This window comes from Lactuca serriola, chromosome 3, assembly GCF_051521515.1.
Source record: "Lactuca serriola cultivar US96UC23 chromosome 3, Lser_US96UC23_V15, whole genome shotgun sequence".
In the NCBI taxonomy this organism is placed as follows: Eukaryota; Viridiplantae; Streptophyta; class Magnoliopsida; order Asterales; family Asteraceae; genus Lactuca; species Lactuca serriola.
Window position 1 is genome coordinate 48898387 of NC_136410.1, and position 26344 is coordinate 48924730.

The window sequence follows — 26344 nt, forward strand, 5'->3', positions numbered from 1 at the left end:
CTTCAGCAGCTTTCAGGGTGGAGCGAGAGAGAGTTTCAACAAGTTTCAGGTGGATATCAGGGGTGCTGGCGGAGTTGGGCGGCCGGAATGGCGAGTACGAGTGGGACCAAAGATGAGGTGGGTCCACCGAGGTCATTGTCAATGAGGATGACGGGGACTTCCGATATCGATGCTGTTGACAGCGAGCTTGTCCCTTCTTCCCTTGCTGCTGTTGGTCCTATCCTTCGGGTTGCCAATGAGATCGAGAAGGATAATGACAGAGTTGCTTACTTGTGTATGTTTCCCCTTACTATATTTGACTCTTCCTTTCCTATAAAATGCATAATTTCTTATAATTTTGGGTGTGGAGATGAGTTTTTAAAGTGATTCAGTAGAAAAATATATTTTTCTTCTATAAATATATTGATCAAGACTAGATAGGTATGTAACTTTTCTTCTATAATATATATTGATTAAGATGAGATAGTTATGTAAGTTTGCTTCTATAAAAGGATGAATCAGAATAATAATTAATTAGTTTTAATTAGAATAGCACATCAGACAGATCCATGTATTATTAAAAAAAATCATGGTATCTGGCAGCTATGTAGTCCTTCTGGTGCGTGTGCATAAGGAGTTGCTAGCTACCTAAGGGGACTCAAACCATGCTGCATGAGATACTAAGTCGTAGGTCCTACCTCTTAGGGTCTTTTGGTGAGTCTGTTATCATGAGATGAAAAAATGGAAGAATCTTGGAGTTACTTAAGTTTACTTCTGCTTGAAATACGTTTGATTAGTTTAATTAGAAAATAACTTTTGTTTCAAGTTTGCAATGTATAAGTATGATTTTAGTTACCGTAAAATTTGATTCCTATATATATATATATATATATATATATATATATATATATATATATATATATATATATATATATATATATATATCTTTACTATCTTATAAAAGAAATCTAATTATTTCTAAAAATAGATTGATTATAATAATAATATTTTTTTAAGACGTCCAAATGATGAAGCTGATAGTACAAGTAACCATTAATAAAATAATATTAAATTTTAACCATATTTTGAATTCAAAAATTTATCATCAAATCTCCTTATATTTCTCAGCAATTTGATATGGTTCCCTCAAATCCCGGATTCATTCAAATTTTGAACCATTTTAGATATCCTTAAATTTAGCATGTTAATTAAAATATTCCTCCAATCGCATATACCTCTTTGTTCCCCCCTCTGCTATAAAGTCCACCGTCCAGGAACAAAAAATGACTTCATTTTTGTAGAGGAATATTACCGAAAGAATTTACACGCCCCGCCGCTTTGCGCGAGTACACTGCTAGTATATATATATATATATATATATATATATATATATATATATATATATATATATATATATATACAAAATAAGATCAAAGTTGATTTTATATTATATTATTTTTTTAATATTACAAATAATACCAAAATAACGATATATTAGAACAAAAATGGTTCTAAAATAAGATTTAAGACTAGGATGAAAAATGTCCTAAATGTTGACCAAACAAATATTGTTAACCATGTTCTTCAAATTTCACACAAAAATTAACAAAAATAACTGTTAAAACTTATTCTTAATTTAATGAGAAATTAATCATTTGTGTGAAAAATGATTGGTAACTTTTGAAAATATATCGTCAATAAATATTCTAAATTTAAGAAAATGTTAATAATTTATTATTAAAATTTATGTTTTATCATTAAGTTTTGAAAATCAATTTATATAAATACATCTTATCTTAATTACTAGATTAAGATGAAATACAAAACAATGTCATTTATTACACACCATATTAAGAAAATATTTAGTTTTTGTTTTAGAAATATATGAAACGAATAATTAAAAAAAAAATTGTTATCGTGGTTGTATGAATTATATTCCAATGTTGTAAACTGTAATTATTTAAAATTCAGTGTTCAAAAACTCTTATAAGTTTAAAAAGTCAGTTTATTTTAGCAGTTTGTAAAATTTAAAAAAACAAACATTCTTTTTCTTACAAACTATAGATGTTTGATTCATCTCTTCTTCTAGAGATATTTATGGATGTGGTCAATCGGAGATATCTATGGATGTAGTCAACAGATTGCATATATTTTACCTTTTAAAATACAAATACTTAAAACTATCTTATCTTGCAAAATTAAAAGGAATAACTACACAACATATTTAAAACTTAAAACAACATATAACATTAAATACAACATTTTTATAGCTTAGAACAACATATAATAAAACAACACTATATACAAAAACATGTTTAAAAGGAATACTTGCATCCTAAAACAATATTCTCATTTGATGACACATGTTCTCCCTTAGTTCTTTCTAACATGCATAATTTATCATTTGTTCTCTCCCGCCTTTCCCATCTTGTCTACCTTTAATTGCATCTTCGTGATTTGGGGTGAAATACATATCGATGGGCCCTTTTTTGTTTCTTTTTAAGATGTAGTATGATACTACCTTCACTTGCCCTTTTTGATGATACTTCAACACAATCTTCTTCTTCATCATCGTACTCATCGTCAACTTGTTTCATACTTGATAGCATTTAAATAATTCCCTTAGATGCTTGTCTTTTTATCATAAAATCTTTTATTTCTTTCTGTACATATTACGCACATCTCTTACAATCAAGGACGTTTCAAAAACCTCCAACGAATTGTTGTTTTAAATGGTATACACCTCACTTAACAACTTTTGAACAAAAGTTACATGTAAATTCGTTTCTAATCTTAGGGTCTTGGACAATATATTTTCCTCAAGGTCTTTATTAAGTTTAGGTGAAGCATTTGCATTTTCACGATCCATAGAACTATAAACTAAGTATAGACTATAAAGAATGAAGAAAAATTACCACATGAAAGAGAAATGGTGAAACATTAAAGCAATCAAACGCCCAACGCAAACTCACAAAGAACAATATTTTCTTATTGATTACACCTGAAAAAAAACTAAGACAGTAAGAAGAAGTCATGCAAGACCAAAACTTATTGTTGTGTACTACTTGAGATTGAAAGAATAATAGAAGATATTAGCTAATGAGTGATGAATTGATGAAAACGTTGCATCGATTAATAGGTATGATCACTTTAAAATAATAATAGGAAAAAAAACATTAACCGAGTTGTAATCGATATTATCACGTCGCATATATAAGATCCATATTGTCAATTATGATCCATATTGCTCATTGATGATTAATAAATGGAAAATTAGGTCAAAAAGTGAGGAAAACTTAAATGAGTATGACTCCTCGAGTCCTTGCCTCCTTAGCCCATGGTAGTCGCTCCATCCTTTGGTGGTTTGGGCTTGGGATTTGAAATTAAAAGAAACACGATTGGGAACCTTAAAAACTATAGTTCTAATATTTATGCGAGGCATATTATAAAATGGAGCGGATCGGTAGACAGTAATGATCCATACACAACCCTTTTAATAAAATGGTTAATAGGTATGAGTCTGTAATGAGTAGACAAAAATTAAGATCCAAACCCTTATGATTCTTATCAGTTTAGATCGAATCAAGGTCAAAACTCACTCCATTTCCAAGTCTAGCATTATGGTTAAATAAAGAGCACATACAAGATTTCTACAAGAAGGTTCAAGGATGTTGTAAGGCCTACTATATTGTATGGATTCGAATGGTAGCCTATTAAGAAGGAATACAAAAGGAACTTAGAGGTCGTAGAACCAAGTTTATTGAATTGGACATATGGTAAAACATTACTGGATTGGATAATAAACCCAAGAATCACAAACTCATTGGAACTAAGAATAAAGCCTAATATAATGAAATTTTATTAAAGGAAGTGAAAGAAGGACAGGACACCCGGGAAGGAAGTGAGAAAATAGCGTTAGGTTAGACTTGAAGAAGTGGCTCTTATCGAGAAGACATGACCTCTAACAGGAGAGTGTGGAGACTTAGAATCATGATAGTGGAGTAGTCTAGATACTAGCTTTCTTTTCACTAATTTTGCTTGTCGTGCGGCTTTTACCATCTAGTTATTATTCCCTCTTACTTTTTTGCTTGTATTTCTAGTATATGCTTCATGATTTATTGCTAGTCACATAATACTATTTATTTTTCCATTGTGGGCCTACTATTTCCATGTGTAGAGTATCCTCTGTTGTACGCTCATGTTTTTTCTCTTTATTTCATATGCGAAAGGTCATATATGGAAGCAGTCATCTACCCATGACTATCCTCAGATAGAGGTTGCCTATAAAAAAAAGTGTCATTTTGTTGATTTTATGCAATCACATATTCATGGTGACACTTCTTTATTTATTATGAATAATTGACTAATACACAACATGGTGGTTATGCTTGCTTGTTAGTTGTACTACATTTCCCATAACATTTTATGCCTTTAATTTGTTATATTAGGCCGATTTCATGCATTCGAGAAGGCCTATATGATGGATCCTAAATCAAATGGACGTGGTGTTCGCCAATTCATGACCTACTTGCTACATAGACTTCAGAAGGTGCACATTATAGTTATCCTTGTTTTTTTTTGTCACAGTTTATCATATTCTACTAATTGCATTAGGATGATGACACCATTTTAAGCTAAATTCAAAGTATTTTATAAATTCTAATGAAAAATTCAAATGTTCTATTGGTGTAGGAACAAGAAACGACAACGTTTCGACTAGCAAAAAGTGATCCTAGGGAGATCCAGAAGTTCTACCTGAACTTCTATGAGAAAAACATCAGAGAAGGACAATACACAAAGAAACCGTAAGGCTTTCTTTTAACCATTATATAGAGATATTACATCGACTAATTACTTATTCATTTTGTTATCTTTCTTCTACCATCTCTAAGTGAGGAGATGGCCAAGATTTATCATACCGCAATGGTTTTATATGATGTACTAAGGGTTGTGGTACCTGCTTCAAAAGTCGAGCCAAAGGTATGATAAGTGTATCAAACATTGATTTCTAGATACAATGTAATATTAAATAACACATGCTACCATGGCATTGTAGATTCAACAATATGCAAGCAATGTAGAGGAAAACATAAACCAATATGAACACTATAACATCCTTCCTATGTATGCTATCGGAAATAAACCAGAAATTATGAAGATTCCTGAGGTTGTGTTCAGACATAAATCTCATTTTCTTATATATATATATATATATATATATATATATATATATATATGTGTGTGTGTGTGTGTGTGTGTGTGTCTATATATATATATATATATATATATATATATATATATAGTGAGGTTCAATAGAGAACCATTATTAACCATGAAACCATGAAACTAACTTTTTTTTTTTTTTTAAACTTTTAGAGCTTATTTTTTATTAAAAAAAATAAACTCAATATATAGAAATTCATAATTTTTTATCATTTTTCTAATGATATCAAATTCGATAAAAACAAATTTTTTTTTTTTCCGTCAAATTCACAACGTGAATCTGAATTCACAAGGTGAATCCAAAAAATATATTTAGCATTCACATTGTGAGGTTATGAATTTAGATATTTTTTGTTTTTTTTTTTTCGATAAAAAATAAACTCTAAAATTTGAAAAAAATATTTTGTTCCTTGGAGAACCATTGATAATGGTTCTTTATTGAACTTTTATATATATATATATATATATATATATATATATATATATATATATATATATATATATATAGAGGGGGGGGGGGGGAAGAGAAAGAGAGAGTTAAGTTCTTTTGAGAAGTTAATGATTTGTGTGACCAAGAGAACTAATTCATTTATCAATTTTCAAAACCAAAAACAACATTAGACTACTAGAGTTGCGTCTAAGAGCGGTCCATGGTCCAAAAAAAGATTTTACGAACTTTTTTTATTTTGAAAATGTGCATATATGCACATATAAATATGCATGCTTGCACATCTAAATGTGCACGGATGCACATTTAGGTTTTATGTGTTTTTTAAAGTTTTCAAGTTGCAATTCTCTTAAACGTTGGTATTATAGTCTCATTGTTGTGTCAATTTGGAAACTTTTTGTAAAAAACACTAAATGTGCATCAATGTTCTAAAAGGCGCGCCATGGCGGGCGCCAAGGCGCGCCATGGCGTGAGGCGCGGCGTCGCCGTTACGAAAAGCTTCATAATGTTGCTGTTAGGCGTGGTGCGTGGCAAGGCGTGATATGGCGTGCCATTGCGCGTTATGGCGTGTTATGGCACATGTTTTTTTCGTTTGAGACACGTTTTTTTGCTCTTTTTTATACCTTTTCTAATCGAACATACAAGTATTGTGTTTTTTATTAACTTTCTGTTATTAGTTGTTGATATCACACTTCTAAAACTAGGTATATTTGATATAAATTTATATTTATGCGGTAATATAATTATAATTTAATACAAAATCGCCGCCTTACATCACGCCTTGAAAAACGTCATGGCTCGCCATAACTCGTTAAGCTTGAGGCTTGGCCTTGCCGCCACGCCATGCCTCACGCCTTTTAGAACCTTGATGTGCATACATGCATATATATGAACATTCAAATGTGCATATATATGCACATTTCAAAAACAAAATTATCATCAAATCATTTTCTTTAAGCATTGATCACTCTTAGACATAACTCTAGGAGTCAAATGGTGGTATTGGTTTTAAAAAATGATAAGCAAATTAGGAGTTTTCGAGTTCTCGCAATAAATTAAGCATATATATATATATATATATATATATATATATATATATATATATATATATATATATATATATATATATAGGGTGAGGTTCAATAAAGAACCATGTAACCAAGGAACCAATCTTTTTTCAACTTTTAGAGCTTATTTTTTTATCAATAAAAAAACTCAAAATACAGAAATTCATAACTTTTTATCTTTTTTTTCCAATGATATCAAACTTGATAAAAAAATTTACTTTTTTTTTCGTCATATTCACAGTGTGAATTTATGCAAATTTACTATGTGAATCTGAATTCACACGGTGAATCCGAAAGATATATATTTAACATTAATAATGTGAAGTTATGAATTTAGATATTTTTACTTTTTTCTTGATAAAAAATAAGCTCTAAAACTTAAAAAATATATTTGGTTCCTTGGAGAACCATTGATAATGCTCTCTATTGAACTTTTCCCTATATATATATATATATATATATATATATATATATATATATATATATATATATATATATATATATATGTGTGTGTGTGTGTGTGTGTGTGTGTGTGTGTGTGTACGCGCGTGCGAGCGTTACTTTGAGTCTAAATCTATATGAGAACTCGAGAACTTTTTCTAGCCAAAATGTTTCATAACCAATACCACCACACAACATTGATGCAACCGTCTAAACCATTCGTAGATAGAAACCTTCGAAAAAACACTTCAAAACAAAAAGTATAAATTTTGTAAAGTTTCTATTGATTATTTGTTCAATAGTTTTATTAATTTCTTATGTTTTGAAGCCTGTATCATGAGTTGGAAAAAGGTAAAGATATAACTGAAAGTATGAATCATCCTATAATTTTACATTTAGAAAAAATTGGACTTATAGGAGAAGATATTACAAAATCAAAGGTTAAATATGTTTGTAAGTTTAAATTTAAAAAAAAAATCATGGTATTACAATAAGAACAACAAATATAGAATGTAGTCCTTTGGATAAAGAAGAATTTAAAAAACAAATACTGGAAATAATAGAACATGGATTAATTAGGAAATCGGAAAGTCCACATCGATCAACAACTTTTATAGAATTTTGTAATAATAGACTAATTATAAATTTGAATAGTATAGGTATGTTTTATCACTTTTTTATGTGCCCGAATATCTAGTAAATCCTATAACTTCTTATTTATTATCTTTTTGTTTATATTTTTTAACTTCTTCAAGAGCTTTAATATATATACTTTAGAGTTTTCCAATTTTAACTTTCAACTATGGTTTTCTTAGGAAAACAAAAATCACAACTTTTGATGGATGAAATTTTGACATGGGAGCAAGTAGCTATTAGAATGTGGGAAACAAATAAGAAAGATAGTATGAATATGTTTGCCTATTTAGAAACGACTTTAGGACCAATTGCCTTATACGTTGTTTTGTCTCTATTTCTATCTTTTTAGGTTTATTATGTTCTAGTTGGTAACTTAACTGTTGAATTTCTTCTTTGGTTGGAATAAGTCGTTTTATACTTTTTAATTCTTTAATGATTTGATTATTTTGTTTTTTAATATACCCTAGTTTTTCTACTAATTTAGTTAGAAACTCGGTCTTTATTAATGATTATCTGTATATATTGATATATTTGAATTTCACAAAAGAAATGTATGTGTAGTTACTATATGGTTGTAATTATTTTTAGTGATCATTTTATTAGAATAATTACTCGAATGGTGAATATCTTTCTATTTTCTTTTTAATTTTTTTAAAATAATAATCGGTGAAAATTACAAACAAACAAATATATATATATATATATATATATATATATATATATATATATATATGTTTTTTTAGAACCAGTAATTGTGTGAGAACTAGAGAACTTTTCTTCTAGGCAATAATTTTCAAAACTAACTCCACCACACCACCCTAGGGGATCGTTTAAGCCATTTGCTATATCAAAATCACTAAAAAGACGAACATTTTTTGTATACGTGCATGAGTGTGTGTATGTATGTATTTTGTATGTATGTATGTATGTATGTATGTATGTATGTATGTATATGTGTATGTATCCTTCTTATTTATTTCACTCTTCACATGTCATTAGATCCAAGCAGCTGTTCGAGCAATTCGCATTATAGATAACCTTCCATCTATTAGAAGGGTGGGTGACAGAGAAAAACATGTTGCTGATATTCTCGAGTGGTTATCATCAATTTTTGGTTTTCAGGTAACTTTTATTCATAAACCGCTTTATTTAACTCTGCACGGATTGTTTACAAATATGACTGGTTTAAATTTTTGTTGTTCTGAAATAAAGAAAGGAAACGTTGCAAATCAAAGGGAACACTTGGTATTGTTACTTGCAAATATTGATAGAAGGTCAAAGGGTGTTGAAGATTATGATCAGGTAAAACACACACTTTTTCATTGTGTAATATTTGAACCGAACATTGGTGCATGTGACTGTGCCTAGAGATGAACTGAATACTGATGAGGAACTTTTTACAGTTGGATAGCCAAACGGTAAAGCATTTATTGGATAAAACTTTAAAGAACTATGTCTCGTGGTGCCATTATTTGCACTGTACATCAATCATTGAGTAAGTTATTAAAAAGGTGACGCAACATGTTTCTTGTTCTTTGAAGTGAGGATTTAATCTTTTTTGTTTGATTTATTGTTTGTTCAAGTTCACTTAAGCGTCCACTTAGTGGTGATAGGCAACAATTATATCTTCTCTACATTGGACTCTATCTACTCATCTGGGGTGAAGCTTCAAACGTGCGGTTCATGCCTGAATGTCTTTGTTATATTTTTCATAATGTATGTTATTATTTGGTTATATTTACAAGAATACAGTTATCATTATGTTTATCTAGCTTTATGATGTGATCTTATTTCATTGAATAAAAAAGATGGCAAATGAAATGCTTGGAATTTTATTTGGCAATGTTCAACCTATAAATGGATATCAAGCAGCAGCAGTTGATGAGGAAGCATTTCTGCGTGAGGTCATCTCACCTATTTATGATGTTCTTCGTAAGGTAATAACATCATAAGTTGTGTTCCAGTTTGATAAAATCTACTTTTCTAATGGGACTTATTTTTTTAATGGTGGCAGGAAGCCAGGAGAAATAAAGGTGGCAATGCAAGCCATGCTTCATGGAGAAACTATGATGATCTAAATGAATATTTTTGGTAACTCTTTATATTATAAAACCGTCATTCATGTTCAGGCTCGACCCTATCATTTTACAGGCCTGTGCAAAAACTTAAATTAAGGCCCCATAAAAAATTTATGAAATATAATTAAGTAAATTCATTACCGCTAAATTCAAAACATAAAGTTGAAAACAATCATCTCGTAGAATGCCTATCTGAGCATATACATGCTCGTATACAAGTCTCTACTCATTAAGAAAAACTGCTACAAACAACTTTCCAATTGCAATAGAAACAATCAACAATATTGTGCATGTTAGACGAAAAACTAGATAAATTATTACTATTTTTAAGAAATTTAGTATGGGTTAGCTATATTATGTTCAACTGGTAAATTTTTGTAACATTTATAATTCGTTGGAATAAATCATCACCATCGATCTCGTATATATGACCATTTTGTAACCTATTTTCATGACTTTTGCAACTTATATTTAGTTCATCAATAATCCGTAACTTCGTTTTCTGTTGTGAATAAGAAACCAAACGTTCCCTTCAATGAAAATAGTTTTATCGATTATGTTCAAAAAATAAAGAATCATGAATGATTCTTCATGTGTACGTTTGTGTACTAATTTCAATCGCTCAACGCTATTCTTATCAAAAAGTCTTTTATTAAAAGATATTATTTTATTATTTTTCTCAATAATATGGTTCCTAAATCATAAGCTATAGCCAAAAAACAAATTTAAGCCTACTTAAAACCATGCTCTTGGTTTCATATTATAGTTACCCCTTATCTATTTTCATTAATTAGATCGTGCTTATAACTTTACCAACTTCATTCACATTCAATGTTACACCTTCTTTATGTCGCTCCCAATTAGATTAAATATTATCAAATTTATGGTATTATCTTTGAATGTATATTTTGCTACACTTGAACGCATTCTTTGTTATGATGATATTTTGGCCTTTTTGTTAATATCCATTTTAACTGATTTTTCTTGACTCTTAATTCATCTCAAAAATTAAAACTTTGTCCATTTTCATATACTTAATTTGACTCTAAAGTCTAAATAAAATTTTAAAATTTGAGTTGGGTTTTTGAGCTTTAGTGGCATGGTGTAAATGTCTATGTATTGGAGTCTAATTTCTAATGTATATTGATAATATATTTAACAAACCTATTTTTAGTAACATGAATACGATTAGTAGCATCTAAATATACTTAATTAACATATTTTTATTATTATTATTATTATTTAGTAATATAATATTAAAAGAAAATTTTCAATCAGAGGCCCCTTAGGATTGGAGGCCCAGTGCCTTGCCACCCTTCATGTTAAAACTATTGACCAACCTTTAATTCCCTTTTCTTTCAGGTCTGACAAATGTTTTAAGTTAGGCTGGCCAATGGATCGCACATCTGACTTTTTTGTTCACTCCATTGGGTCATTGCTCCATCATGTTGTATGTGTGGATTTATGCAACTTTAAAGCTAGTATTCATTCACCACATAAAAATGCTCAAATTTAAGTAATTTGCAGGGGCCCAATCAAGTAGTATCCGGAAAGAAGAAGAGTAAAACAAATTTTGTCGAAGTGCGTTCATTTTTGCACCTTTACAGGAGTTTTGATCGGATGTGGATTTTCCTCATATTGGTCTTGCAGGTAGGCATATAACAGAATCATGCAGTTAGTTGATGATTTCATATTAGGCTGGTAGCATTTCAATCTTTTTATTTCGATTTTGTAGGCTATGATAATTGTTGCATGGCATGGAGATGGATCAATCTTCGGAATTTTAGATGAAGCTCTCATTAAAAACATCTCCAGCATATTCATCACTTATGCCATACTTAACTTTATCCAAGGTACATACTTACTTCCTGCACATTCTTTCGTTACTTCTAGCTGTTGTCCTTTTTGTAATTTATGGTTTCTCTTTACAGTTAGTCTAGACATAATCCTTAGTTTCAACGCATGGAGGAGCTTAAAACCTACACAAATTCATCGCTATATTTTCAAATTTGTTGTAGCTGCTTTTTGGATGGTAATCTTGTCTGTTGGTTACTTAAGATCAGTTCCGAATCCAACAGAATTTGTGAAGTATCTCAGTACTTTGGGAGGAAATTGGAGAGGGCAATTGCTTTATAACTATCTTGTAGCAATTTACTTGATCCCCAACATACTCGCTGCCTTTCTATATCTGCTTCCACCTATAAGGAGACACATGGAAAGTTCCAATTGGCGTATAGTCACTCTTATAATGTGGTGGGCACAGGCAAGTTCACTTACGTGTTGGTAGTTTATATTGATGTTACATCTTACATGCTTCTTGTTTTATATTAAATATTGCGAATTTTTACAGCCAAAACTCTATGTTGGAAGAGGCATGCATGAGGGCATCTTTTCTCTTTTCAAGTAGGGATATAAAGTTTGATATGTGAATTTTTAAATTTCTTTTTTCTTACTTTGTTACTGTTGATCTTAGGTATACTCTATTTTGGATAGTGCTGCTAATAAGCAAGTTCGCATTCAGCTACTATGTGGAGGTAATCATGAAAATGCTTGTTATCATATGATTTCTATAGAAAGTTTATGCTTAAATTTGCAATTTTCATTGTAGATACTGCCACTGGTCAAGCCCACAAAGTTAATCATGAAAATGCATGTTAGCAGCTACGAGTGGCATGAGTTCTTTCCCAACAGTAAATCTTAAAAATTATATACAAACTTTTCTAATTGTGATTCTTACTATATTATGATCATTACTTACTTATTTGAGCATTTTGTAGTGACCCCCAATATTGGCGTCGTTATTTGTATCTGGGGTCCAACTATCATGGTGAGTGTTCTTGAAATAATTACTTTTGTTATATGCCTCTATGAGGCCAATTAAACATATGTGATGTAATTTCATTTAAGGTCTATTTCATGGACACACAAATTTGGTACACGATATATGCTACCATTATTGGTGGAATCTACGGAGTCTTCAGGCATTTGGGTGAGGTTAGTACGAATATATCTTTAGTTTACTAAATTTTGAAATCGAAAAGATGACATCATCATTTTGTGATGTTTGATCCTTAGATAAGGACACTTGGCATGCTACGGTCAAGATTTAAATCGGTTCCTCTAGCTTTCTGTGAACGCCTTATGCCAATGCAAAAAGAAGAGCCCAAAAGAGATCACGTCGAAGATGATTTACTGGTGACCAAAAAGAACATAGCAAAATTTTCACAGGTGTGGAACGAATTCATATTTTCAATGCGGATGGAAGACTTGATCAGCAACAGGTTTTAAAGAGTTTGTTGTTATTAATATAAGGAATCAAACTGAAGCATGCGGAATATACTGTTGACATTCGTTTTATTTTTGAAGTGAGAGAGATCTGCTTCTTGTACCATATACCACAAGTGATGTTCCAGTTGTCCAGTGGCCACTATTCATGCTGGCTAGTAAGGTATAAATCCTCCATGCATTGGCTTGATGTCTTTTTGTTATTGTTTATCTGAAATTAAATGTAATCATGATTTTGACTTTTTCCACTTAAGATTCCCATTGCATTAGACATGGCTAAAGATTTTAAAGGAAAGGAAGATGCAGACCTGTTCAGGAAGATCAGTAGCGATGATTATATGCGGTCAGCAGTGATAGAATGCTACCAAACACTTAAGGAAATATTATTTAACCTTTTAGTTGATGGACACGATACAAAGTAAGGCCTATACAATCTTGATTCTACTAAAAATTTATACTTACAAGTTAAAAAATCTTTTTCATTTTCTTTTTCTTTTTACAGAATCTTACAGCATATATGCCATGAAATAGAAACTAGCATTCAACAGGGAACGTTTTTGAATAAATTTTATATGAGCGAATTGCCTTTACTCAATGATAAGTTGGAGAGGTTATTGGATCGTCTGGTAAGGTTTTTCTTTTAAATTGTGGGATATTATTCATTCTCATTGTTAATATATTCCTTACAATGTTTCTAACATTTTTCTGATTACTCCATCGGGTGTCTGCCTGCAGCTAGAAGACAATGTTGGTGAAGCGAAACATACAGCCCAAATAGTCAATGTGTGTCAGGATATCATGGAGATTATCACAAAAGATGTTATGAAATATGGGCACGAGTAAGTTTTTTATTTTGGATTGATAATTAAATATTCTGTTGTAAAATTCCTTTTGTGTGCTTTTGTAGGATACTTGAAAAACCTCGTGCTCATCATCGTGATAATGACAGAAAGGAAAGATTTGATCAAATCGATGTCCGATTAACTAAAATGAAATCATGGAAGGAAAAGGTATCATCTGCCATCTGGGCACCCTCCCGATTTTGTTCATTTTATTCCTTTTTCTAATTTTCCATTTGTGCCCCTAGGTGATGAGGCTTCGTTTGCTTTTGACTGTCAAGGAATCTGCATTTGATGTGCCTACAAATTTGGAAGCTCGTAGGCGTATCACCTTCTTTGTAAACTCCTTATATATTAGAATGCCAAATGCTCCAATTGTTCGTAACATGCTCTCCTTTAGGTCAGTACTTTTCCAACCCTTCACTTATTTGACTCATGGATGCCCTACATCATTATCCTTAAGATTAGATTTTGTTGTTTGAGTAAACTTCAGTGTTTTGACTCCATACTACAAAGAAGATGTCCTCTATTCAAAAGAAGAGCTTCACAAAGAAAATGAAGATGGAATTTCAGTTTTATTTTACCTCCAGAAGATATATCCAGGTGACTATTGATATTAGTTTTGACTGTTGTCCTCTTTATATAGAATCAAAAAACATTATTTTTTTGATTGTATATGCAAAACCAGATGAATGGAATAATTTTGAAGAGCGGATTAATGGTATATATAGAGGGGATAAAACAGAAGCCATACGTCAATGGGCTTCTTATAGGGGGCAGACTCTTTCCAGAACAGGTTTTTCTGTTTGCATGCTAGTTTAATTAAAATTTATATTTTATATATTTAGAAACTCATTCACAAAAATTTCTCAGTGAGAGGGATGATGTACTACAAGGAAGCTCTCGAACTTCAATGCTTCCTAGACTATGCTAAAGACGATGGTTAGTGTGATTCATTAAACTTTTTAAATTTCAGTATACTTTTTATATAATTTATGCTTTTTTTCCACAGAGATTTTTACTGGACTCCGGACATTTAACATGAATAAACATCACATGGATTTGAAAGAACATGCAACCGCAATGGCTGATTTGAAGTTCACCTATGTCATCTCTTGCCAGATTTATGGTGCTCAAAAGAAATCAAGTGATGAGAGAGATCAAAGTTGTTATACTAACATCTTGAAGCTCATGCTGACGTAAGTGTATTTATATGGATCATGATCATACATTAATCAAAATTTTAAAAGTATATATTTTAATTAATTATATTTTGATCTGTTCAGATATCCTTCTTTACGAGTTGCTTATATAGATGAGAGAGAGGCTACCATCAATGGTAGATCTCAGAATGTTTACTACTCTGTTCTAGTCAAAGGCGGGGATACTTTAGACCAGGTAACTATAAATTTATATTTTGAAATCAGAGACTCATGAATACTTACGTTTATCATCGTTCCTCTTCCCTCATTTGACAACCGTATCTCGCTCGGATGATTCTCTAAAACCCCCTTAACACCACTCATACCTTCGTGATTGGCTATGCTTGCTGAGCACTCGTCAATCCGAAGGAAAGCTCCTCTATAGTGCATTGGGTGCTTCCCACCAAGAGGGTTTTGCATGACCTTGATCTAAAACAAGGTAAGGTACCGATATATAGAAATAGGGAAACCCTAATCCGACATATAGAAAACCTAATCCAAGAAAAGGCGGCTTGTTTGTTCCACAGGTGTACCTAGAGAAATATCACATATATACATTCTAACACCCCCTTTCGAGTTGGAACATAGATGTTAATAATGTTCATCTTGTTACAATTATTAGAAATTTTGCTCTTAAGTAATGCTTTAGTGAAGACATTAAAAAGCTAGCTCACTGTTAGAACATGAGATGTAGTGATGGTTCCATTGTGAATCTTTTCTTGAGTGAAGTGACAATCAACTTCAACATGGTTAGTCCTCATGAAAAATAATATTGTTTGCAACATGAATTGTTGTCTAGTTTTCACACCATAAGGTCATTGGTTTGGATTGAGGGTTCACCAAGTAGATTTCCTAACCATAGGTGATGGTCATAGCCTTGGATTTAGATTCTACACTCAGCTGAGAAACAACATTTTGTTTCTTACTCTTCCAAGAAACTAGATTTCCCCTTTCAAAAACACGGTATCATGTAGTGGACCATTGGTTTGTAGGGTCATCATCATAGTTGACATCCGTAAACCCTTCCATACCATGATGACATGTCTTTGGTATAAAATACCTAAATGTAGTGCACGCTTCAAATATTTTAAAATGCGAGCGACATCCCAACGTGAGGTTCTTGGAGATAACACAAATTGGCTAACTATACCAATCGAGAACACAATGTATGGTTACATGATAGTCAAATAGTTCACTTTCCCATAACTTCTCTACATTTTTTTGGATTCTCAAGGGGATTTTCATCATCTGTTGTTAGCTTCATATTTAATCTTGTTCCTACATTACACATTTGCTACCATAGAACTTGAACCCTACTATCTTAGGGATGGACGCATTTCTAGGTTGATCTGTCGATAAAGATAGTAGTGGATCCGAAATTAATGTTGAAAGTTTACACATATGGTAGACATGAACAATTGGTCGCCTAACAAACTCTTGAGGTTGAGTGGAAACAGATAGGGTGGATGCCTTAGGTGGAGGTGGAACCGGTATGATATATACCAACAAGTCATCAGTGTCTTCTTGTTTGGTATGGCTAACACACAACCTTTAATCTTGTTCCTACATTACACATTTGCTACCATAGAACTTGAACCCTCGTCCCCTTAAGGGATGGACGCATTTAAACACCTAATGTTGCTAGGCCAAGAGCCCTTTAGTCATCATTGTCCCTTTGATTTCATGATTCTAACACGTGAAAGAAGGGTAGATTTTCATGAAATGTAATATCCCAAGATACAATATATATATATATATATATATATATATATATATATATATATATATATATATATATATTACATAGTATAATCACTTGTGAATGTTAGATGATATATTCACTTATGAATATTAGATGATATTTTCATATGTGAATATTATATAGTATTACATGGTATATCACATGAGAATAGTACATAGTATATTCACTTGTGAATATTAGATCGTATATTCACTTATGAATAATAGTTGGTATATTCATATGTGAATATTGCACAGTATATCCATATATGAATATTACAATGTGTTTTCAGAAATATATATAATTTTTATATGTTATTCACATATGAATAACATACAAACTTGCATATTTGTTTTGTGTTTTAATAATCACATATTGATTCAGGTGAGAAAACATATTCATATGTGAATATAACGTGGTAATTTAGTTTATGCATTTCATCAAACAGTTGGAGTGCATACAAGTTAACTTTTTTAAAAATGTGATAAATATGATACTTTGAGTATTTAAATCTTACAAAATAATAGATTGGTAGAGAAATATATGAAAATTTCAAACAAAAAATGATTTGATCTTTTTCTAACCTTAATTTCGATGTTTTATTTGATGAATGATGTTGAATGAATGATACGAATTGAATTTTTTGTTGATTATCGATGATGTTGTTCTAATGATGCTGGGAGTTTAATTAATCGTAGATATTGAAGATATGTTCGTATTCAAGCAAAATTGAATGTTAGATTGAAAGAGCAAAAAACGAATGAATTTAAACTGTTATCTAATTCTCTATACTTACGTATTTGTGATTGAAGGCTATTATATCATATTTACAAGTTTGACATTGTGTCCTTTATGTTTAGAGGTTAATTAGATGAATGGTTGAGAATGATTCCCCCATTCTCAACCTTTTTTATTTTTTCAATTGAACCCACATATATATATATATATATATATATATATATATATATATATATATATATATATATATATATATATATATATATATATATGTAAGCCTGTTATTTACTCTACGACTTAAATGAAGACGTTGATGTTTGGAAAATTAACATGAATCACACTCTAAAGATGATAAATAAGAAAACTTGGGACATAGCTTCTTTAGATTCTGTAGGGAAATATGACCTAATCTAAAGTCGGCTACAAATGCAGACAATGAATTGGTGGAAGTAAACAAGTATGGTGTTTGACTTTCAAATATGTATAGGTCACCATATTCCCATCGTCTTCTAATATTCCTCTTCGTCGATAAATTGCACAGAAATTACGTAAGAATGAGATACAACAATTTAAAGCACGGGTAATTTTTTTGCTGACAGAAAACAAATTAAGCGAAAAGTTAGTTAGGCTCAAGATTGCATATAGTGAAACTGATGGTGCCATAACCAAGGACAAGTAGGGTAGACCAATCATCAATTGTGGCATGGGATGAAGACGTATGTTTTTTATTGAAATTGGATGAAGATGTATGTTTTTATTGAAATTGGAAAAGATGGTAGGATTACTTGTCATGTGATCATTATTCCAAAGCACCTAAATCAGTAACCCAACAGGAGGTAGAGGATAATATGTATTTGCTAGATTTACATGTCTCGGTAAATACAGTAGTTGGATTCTCTGTTCCCATGACTCGAGCATACTTATCTGCAGGTATAGGTATACTGAAAGTTTTCTCCAAAGCAGAGACAACATGTGTTAATGAGTCCTTTTGATTTCTAGCCAAGAGCTTCTTAATTATATGTGCTTTTAGTATGACAGAATTGAAGTTTGTGAGTTACTGGTTCCGTTACTGACCTCTTCTACTGGTTCGGTTACTGACCTCTTCTGAAGCTCTCCTGTGGCCCCTGCGAGATCTTCTTTGAAAATCACCATGAAACCCTTTTCGACTAACCAAGGCACTACGATGATCATGTATTTGAGAGGAATGAAGGTTCTTATTCCAAAAAAACACGAGCAAATGTTTCCTAAAGGGAAGGAATTGCATATTCATTCAAAAACTGTGATTTGATAGAATTAACCCCGGTTTTAGTCCGGACAGAAAACTTATAATGGCAATTTGTTCCTTCTTAAGTTTTCATAGCTTTCACATCAACACTTAAGAAAGGAAGAGAATTGAGTTCCTCTCAATCTTTCTTGAACTCCATGATGAAAGTAGTAAACGACATATCCTATTGTTCCCCGTGACGGAATGACTTGCAGTTGCAGATGTAGATTCGGGAAATATTAATTTATCCATAGTAGAGGAAATCAAGGTAGTCTATTAGTTCCTTCACATACTCGTAGTGATTAAACAGGGAAGAAACAAAAGGTTCAATTGTATTACTAATTTGTGAAAACAGAAGGTTCAAGGTAGTCCATTAGTTCCTTCACCATAGGTTACGACCCTCACCAATAGGGGACCGGATGTGATATGGGAGGTTATTCTCATGCTTCTGAGATAGAGTCGAATGGTTTTGTTCCATTCAAGTAAGTTGGAGCCATTCAATTTGTTATAGTGAGTCTAGCAGCTACCACCTTAAGAATATGTGGACCACTACTACTACCAGAAAGTTTATCATCTCCTCCTAATGTTTTTAAGAGGTCAAATTGAACTCAAAGTCACAGAAAAAAAAAAAAAACCAGAACCATATCAGAACCCAAAAATCTCGGATGGTGAAATAAGAACCATTGGTATTGGTGGAATTCCAAACGCCCGCAACACACAAAAAATCGGAACCAAAACAGTGGTCACACGCTCTCACATGCCGAAGTATGGTCGAACGTTTGAAATGAGATGTGGCGCGTGTGGTGCATACTATGTTCGACGTGTTTTTAGGTCTTCCTAATAGGGCACTTCTGAAGACAACGGTGATGGTACCGGGTGTTCCCCTCCCTCCTAGAGGTTGAGGGCTCAAGTCTCATCGGAAACATAAGTGGTGTTAGGAGTAGTTTAGGAGTAGTGTAGATTTGCCGTTCTAAAAAAAACAGTGATGGCAGTGAGACAAAACGACACTCTCGAAATGGCCCTTTTCTTGTTAGCAGATTTTATAGAATTGTACTCACAGAGTACAACCTTTAATGCATGTACTTACAGGGTACAATCGTCAATGTCGACTAACCTTGTTCTGATACAATGTAATCAGAGACTCATGAATACTTACATGTATCGTCTTGATCTGAAACTAGGAAAACGTACCCAATATATAGATCGAGGGAAACCCTAGTCCAGGAAAAGATAATCTTTGTGCTCAATGGGCCTAACTAAAGAAATATCACATATAAACATTCTAACATGCATAAAATAAAGGATTAAAGTTTACCTTTATGTATTCTTGTTAATAATTGTTATCATGGCATATTGGCATGATAGGAAATATACCGTATCAAGCTTCCAGGTCATCCTTCACAAATTGGTGAAGGAAGACCTGAAAACCAAAATCATGCAATTATTTTTACTCGTGGAGAAGCGCTGCAGACAATTGACATGAATCAGGTAATTTAGTACTTCACAAAAGTGTCCCTTTTTATTATCTTTCAGAAGCATTGTCAAATATCTTAATTATATATATACAGGACAATTACTTTGAGGAAGCATTCAAAATGAGAAATGTATTGGAGGAATTTAAATTTCATAAGGATCGGCATGGCCAACATAGACCAACAATATTGGGGTTGAGAGAACATATCTTCACCGGAAGGTCAATATAGTTTCATATTTACTTATTATAAAGATTGTGATATTAAACACATTCCCCACTTGCATCTCCAATATATATATATATATATATATATATATATATATATATATATATATATATATATATATTATTTTATTATTACATTTTGGCTTATATACAGTTGTATTAGGCCATTGTAACCCACAACTGAAATAAGGCACTTGCTGCCTTGTAATGCCTTTTCTTGGTTGTACTTTGGTTTTCTGTTATCTAGTAAAAAGGCTTTTGATAACACCTCAATTTTTGTCCCATGTTACCATCTATTTTCATTTGCACATTTCCGGCCATTATAATCAATCATTCTCTATTGTTTTGAGCACTAAACTGCAACATACATATTGTTCTTATAAGCCCCAACAAAACCTTTTGAACTTGTGTTGGCCAAAACTTTTAGCGGATGGAAGGTTACATTAAATCTTTCACTCATTTAGTTATTTTACAGTGTATCATCACTAGCTTGGTTCAATTCCAACCAGCAGACAAGTTTTGTGACAATTGGCCAAAGGATTTTAGCAGACCCTCTGAGGTATGATAATAAAAAAAGAATATATGAAATATCAACTATCCTCTATGAATTCATTAATAGTTAGAATCTTTATGCTTCACAGGGTGCGATTCCATTACGGTCACCCAGATATATTTGACAGGCTCTTTCACATCTCAAGGGGTGGCATAAGTAAAGCTTCAAGAACCATCAACTTGAGCGACGATATATTTTCAGGTAATTAAACTTTCTCATCATCCCAAAGATATTATGTTGTAGCACTGTTTCTACACAACAAAGGGCGTGTTCGGCACGGAACATTTGAGAGTTTTTAGCTTCTAGCGTTTGACAAAACGCTCCGTTTTGAAGAGAAAGTCTTGTTTGACACTACAAGCTTCTAGCGTTTAGTTTAAACAAAACACTTCAAATCCAAATGCTACTTCATGTAGCGTTTAACAAAACGCTACAAGCTACCTGCTACCCGCTACCAACTAATTTTTCCGAACAGACCCAAAGACTTAAAATAGTCTAAAACTAGTTCTAATGTCTTTAAAGTTATGTTTTGAACTGTCCTACGAATGTAATCTAGTTACATTTTTCCAGGTTATAATTCCACTCTGCGTGGAGGTTATGCTACACATCATGAATATATCCAAGTAGGAAAAGGTCGTGATGTTGGTATGAATCAGATATCCCTTTTCGAAGCTAAAGTTGCAAATGGAAATGGCGAACAGACACTTAGCCGTGATGTTTACCGACTTGGTCGCCGTTTTGATTTTTTCCGAATGTTATCATTCTACTACACCACAGTTGGTTTCTACTTTAGCAGCATGGTATAACAAAATAATAATTACTTCTATTTACTTATAACTTTTACATTATTACATACATTAAATATCTTCTTTTGATCCAGGTTACTGTGCTTATTGTTTATGCATTTTTATACGGACATATATATATGGTTTTGAGTGGGTTGGAAGGGCGAATATTAGAAGATGAAAGTCTTAGTGGCAACAAAGCCCTAGAAGAAGCTTTAGTCATCCAATCTGTTTTTCAGCTCGGTTTACTTCTCATGCTTCCTATAGTTATGGAAATAAGTCTAGAAAGAGGATTTCGCACCGCATTACGCGACTTTATCATAATGCAACTCCAATTAGCCTCTGTGTTTTTCACTTTCCAGCTTGGAACAAAAGCACATTACTATGGAAGAACAATTCTACATGGAGGTTCAAAATATCGCGCCACGGGCCGTGGTTTGGTCGTCTTCCATGCAAAATTTGCAGATAATTACAGGTTGTATTCGCGTAGTCACTTTGTGAAAGGGCTGGAATTGGCTATTCTGCTTATTATCTATCAGGCATATGGGAACTCATACCGAAGTTCAAATCTATACTTATTCATTACGTTCTCGATATGGTTCCTGGTTGCTTCATGGCTGTTAGCTCCTTTTGTGTTCAATCCCTTGGGGATTGAATGGCAGAAAACAGTGGAGGATTGGACGGATTGGAAAAGGTGGATAGGGGATCGTGGTGGGATTGGAATTGCACAAGATAAAAGTTGGGAATCATGGTGGGATGCAGAACAGCAGCATCTTAAGTACACAAACATAAGGGGAAGAATTCTTGAAATTATACTTGCGTGTCGGTTCTTCATTTATCAGTATGGACTTGTGTATCGTCTTAATATTGCAGGTGGCAGCACAAGTATACTGGTTTGTTTCCTTCTTCCCTGTTTATTTGTTCGTATAGGGTGCAATTTGTTCTCATTAATCATTTTATTTTGTCAGGTTTATGCGTTTTCATGGTTGGTCTTGATATCTGCTCTTCTGGAATTTAAGGTAAAAAACTAAATTGATCATCTATGATTGTATTGTAGGGCTAGAAAGACAATGCAACCCTTGAAAGCCTAATTGTATGTTGTATACTCTTTTTGTCAGTTGGTGTCAATGGCCAAACGGTTTAGCACAGATTTACAGCTCATGTTCAGGATCTTAAAGGCCTTTCTCTTCCTTGTCTTCCTTTTGCTCATGACGGTCTTATTTATTGTATGTGGCCTGACCATCAGTGACATATTTGTTGCCTTCCTTGCCTTTGTGCCAACTGGTTGGGCAATCATCTTGGTAAGTAACCCTTTGGATCATTGTACACTTGGGTGTTGTTTCTTTTTTTCTTAATGCAGAAAGAACAAACTACTAGAGAATGTCATGGAACTGGGACCTTCCCCAATAAGTCCTAACTTTTTACTATTTATCTCATTCCTTCCATTTCCCCAAGTGTACTGTCATTATTTAAAATATTTTTATTGATAATGTTTGTTTGTGGAACTGTGAAGATTGCTCAAGCGTGCAGGCCTTGTGTAAAAGGCATAGGATTTTGGGACTCGATAATGGAGTTAGGGCGTGCATACGAATGCTTGATGGGATTGGTGATATTTATGCCAGTTGTTGTACTATCATGGTTCCCTTTTGTATCAGAGTTCCAAACAAAGCTGCTTTTCAATCAAGCATTGAGAAGAGGTCTTCAGATTTCAATGATTCTTGCTGGTAAGAAGGACAAGGACAAGACTCAGCCAACTTGATACGTAAAATCAGTCGACACCTTGTTAACAAGTCAAAGGAAGTTTTGAATATAGAACATTTCAATCCAAGATTTCAATTCTGCATATGTTTTTATCTGTATGTCTTCTTCAGATTCAAAAAAATTTAATGTTAAATGCAATTACAGTTTATACTAGTTATTTTTCAGAGATCCAATCTTGATGAACATTGTCTGAGATTACAGTCATACTTGTTGAAAAAAATATATTAATTGATGACATTAAAGTTAGCTTCAGCGGTTTATACAGATTTGTTCTAAACAAGTCTAGTGTTATTTAATGTTCTCTGAACCTAAATCTTAGATGAAGTTGCAATAATCATTTCTATGTTAAATCTTATTTTGATTATAACTATTTTATAATGGTTAATAACCAAGTTTTGGTTTGTTCACCTATTCACCTCAAAAAAAAATTGAGGTAGGTTTACCATTCAAGTTTTATGTTTGTTCAATTTATATGAAAAGAAGTAAAATAAAACTTGTTTGACCATTGACTTAACAATGATATGATAATATAATCACGAAATGATAATGACATGACAAAATACTTGAAATAATTTTTGAGTGAATTAAATAAGTTGTCCTTTGTGGTCTGCAAAAAATTATTGATTGTCCATATCCTAAAAGTTTAACCATCTCGTTCTCCCATTCTCCATCTCTGTGGTTCGGGATTTGCAACTCTTGTTCTTAGTCGATTTAAAATGATCGATTAACCCTCATCTTTATTTGTATTTCTTTTATTACTAATATATTTTAATAATTGATATAAATATATAAATGGTCCTACTCTTCCTTCCCCTCCACCCCCTCCATCTCCCTCACCCTCTCCTCAGGACATGACCCTTCTTCTCCTGTTGTCTTCTCCGACGGTCATCACCCATCACTGATGAGAGCACCATTGTTGACTCCATGGGACTAGAGAGATTTGTTGTTTGATTACTTCCCAACTCTTCTCCTCAATGTCTCCCAGTACCACTCCAAATCTCTTTGCCAATGCCTACAAATTCAATTTTAAAGATAATAGTATAACACTCAGATTCAACTTTGCATGGAGGGGGGTAATCATTTCATCCACCATGTGCCCGTTTGGCAATGCTTGCGAGGAGAACGAGATACACATTTTCAAGAAATGTTCCATAGCTAAGGAGATTCATGGGCTCCTAATCATTTGGTGGAATGATCTTCCTATCTTGAACAACTCATTTGATGCCTTCCTGGGGATAAACTCTACCTATAGTGTGGTCAGCAGGTCTCAAGATATTCTTGAATCAATTTCAAGGGCGCTACTATGGACCATATGGGCAAACAGGAACAGTATGCTCTTTAATAGCAAGATGAATAGATTGTCTACTCTATCTTATGAGGTCAAGATTTTGAGTTTTTTAGGGCTTAAAAGTAGAGCTAAATGGGGTAAGGATTTTTTATGGGACTCTTGGGTTAACAACCCTCTATAATGTACAATGTAATTCCTGCTCCTTGCAGTTCAATTTACAAAAATCTAGCTGTTAAGAAAAAGGTATAATACCCATAAATGAGCGCTAGATGTTTTTTTAAAAACTAGACTTTATTATAAACAAACCGCAAGAAGCAGGAATTACATAGTACACTATAAAGGGTTGTTAACCCATGGGCCCCATAACAAATCCATTTAGCTCTACTTTTAAGCCATAAAAAGCTCAAAGTCTTACTTATTCTAATTAACTAGCGTTAGATGTTACCCTACTTTAATTAACATTGTATTAATCAATGGTTTATTTTACGAGAAAATCGGATGTAGGTGTTTGAAGCAGAAAAATAAAGACGAAGACTTCGCAATTAATGAAATCTAAGGTATGTGGTGCTAGTGTAATACAATTTTCGGCCGTATGATCTATCTTCATTATATTTAAGTTTTAGGCTTGAGATGTCATTAAACCATTATTCTTTATTGGGATGTAAATGTGATGAATCGGGCTTTTGTAGGTAAAATTTGGATAAAGCATAGTTTGTTGGCCTAGGCGTGTGATAAAATAAGTTTCCAACGCTTAAACCCTTTATGGTTTATGATAGCCTCTATTCTTGAGAAGTTAATAAAAATGTGAGAAAACCTTTGTTTTGTAAGGGAATTCGATTTTGAGCAAGAGAGATTGTATTTGTTGTTGTGTCTTCTCGGTTTCCTAGTCAAGGATCATCCAAGCTTTCTGTTTAATCCATTTATTAGATTGGGAGTGAGTTATTGGATTGAAAATAAAGACTGATAACTGAAATCATTAATGTGAAGATTAAATGGATTAATTTGATATTTGGAAGTGTTAGAACATTGTTTTTTATGCTTAAGATTGATTCCAATCAAAATGAATCATTGAAATCGATTTCCTAAGAGCATCCACAGTCCATTGAACTCACAGTCCATTGAACTCCACATTACTGCCACATCATCCACAATTCCACATTCCATTAAACCCTATGCGGTTTAATGAAATTCCACATCATCGGCATTATATTTTTAAGCATAATTATAAATTTAAAACTAAAAGATATAACAGTTAAAAAAAGAATATAATACTTAAAAATACATTAATTAAAAAGTTACGAAACCTAAAACATTTAATAC

General features: G+C 32.4%; 1 protein-coding gene across 1 annotated transcript; it reads left to right on the plus strand.

The window, feature by feature from the left end:
- LOC145092208 (callose synthase 7-like) lies at window positions 1–23909 on the plus strand. The gene is made up of 41 exons (XM_079030135.1): window positions 1–274; window positions 4428–4528; window positions 4672–4784; window positions 4872–4959; window positions 5036–5146; window positions 8794–8916; window positions 9007–9096; window positions 9198–9289; window positions 9378–9510; window positions 9603–9731; window positions 9809–9885; window positions 11235–11322; window positions 11400–11522; window positions 11608–11725; window positions 11804–12135; window positions 12223–12275; window positions 12346–12406; window positions 12481–12562; window positions 12650–12699; window positions 12780–12866; window positions 12948–13153; window positions 13239–13320; window positions 13412–13575; window positions 13660–13783; window positions 13893–13996; window positions 14065–14167; window positions 14245–14396; window positions 14490–14599; window positions 14685–14792; window positions 14870–14938; window positions 15009–15195; window positions 15283–15394; window positions 20307–20429; window positions 20510–20634; window positions 21116–21199; window positions 21282–21394; window positions 21761–21990; window positions 22071–22868; window positions 22944–22994; window positions 23094–23276; window positions 23489–23909. The coding sequence occupies exons 1-41, from the start codon at window positions 88–90 to the stop codon at window positions 23732–23734; spliced, it is 5712 nt and encodes a 1903-aa protein (XP_078886261.1). The 5' UTR covers window positions 1–87; the 3' UTR covers window positions 23735–23909.
- The last annotated feature ends 2435 nt before the right edge of the window (window positions 23910–26344 follow it).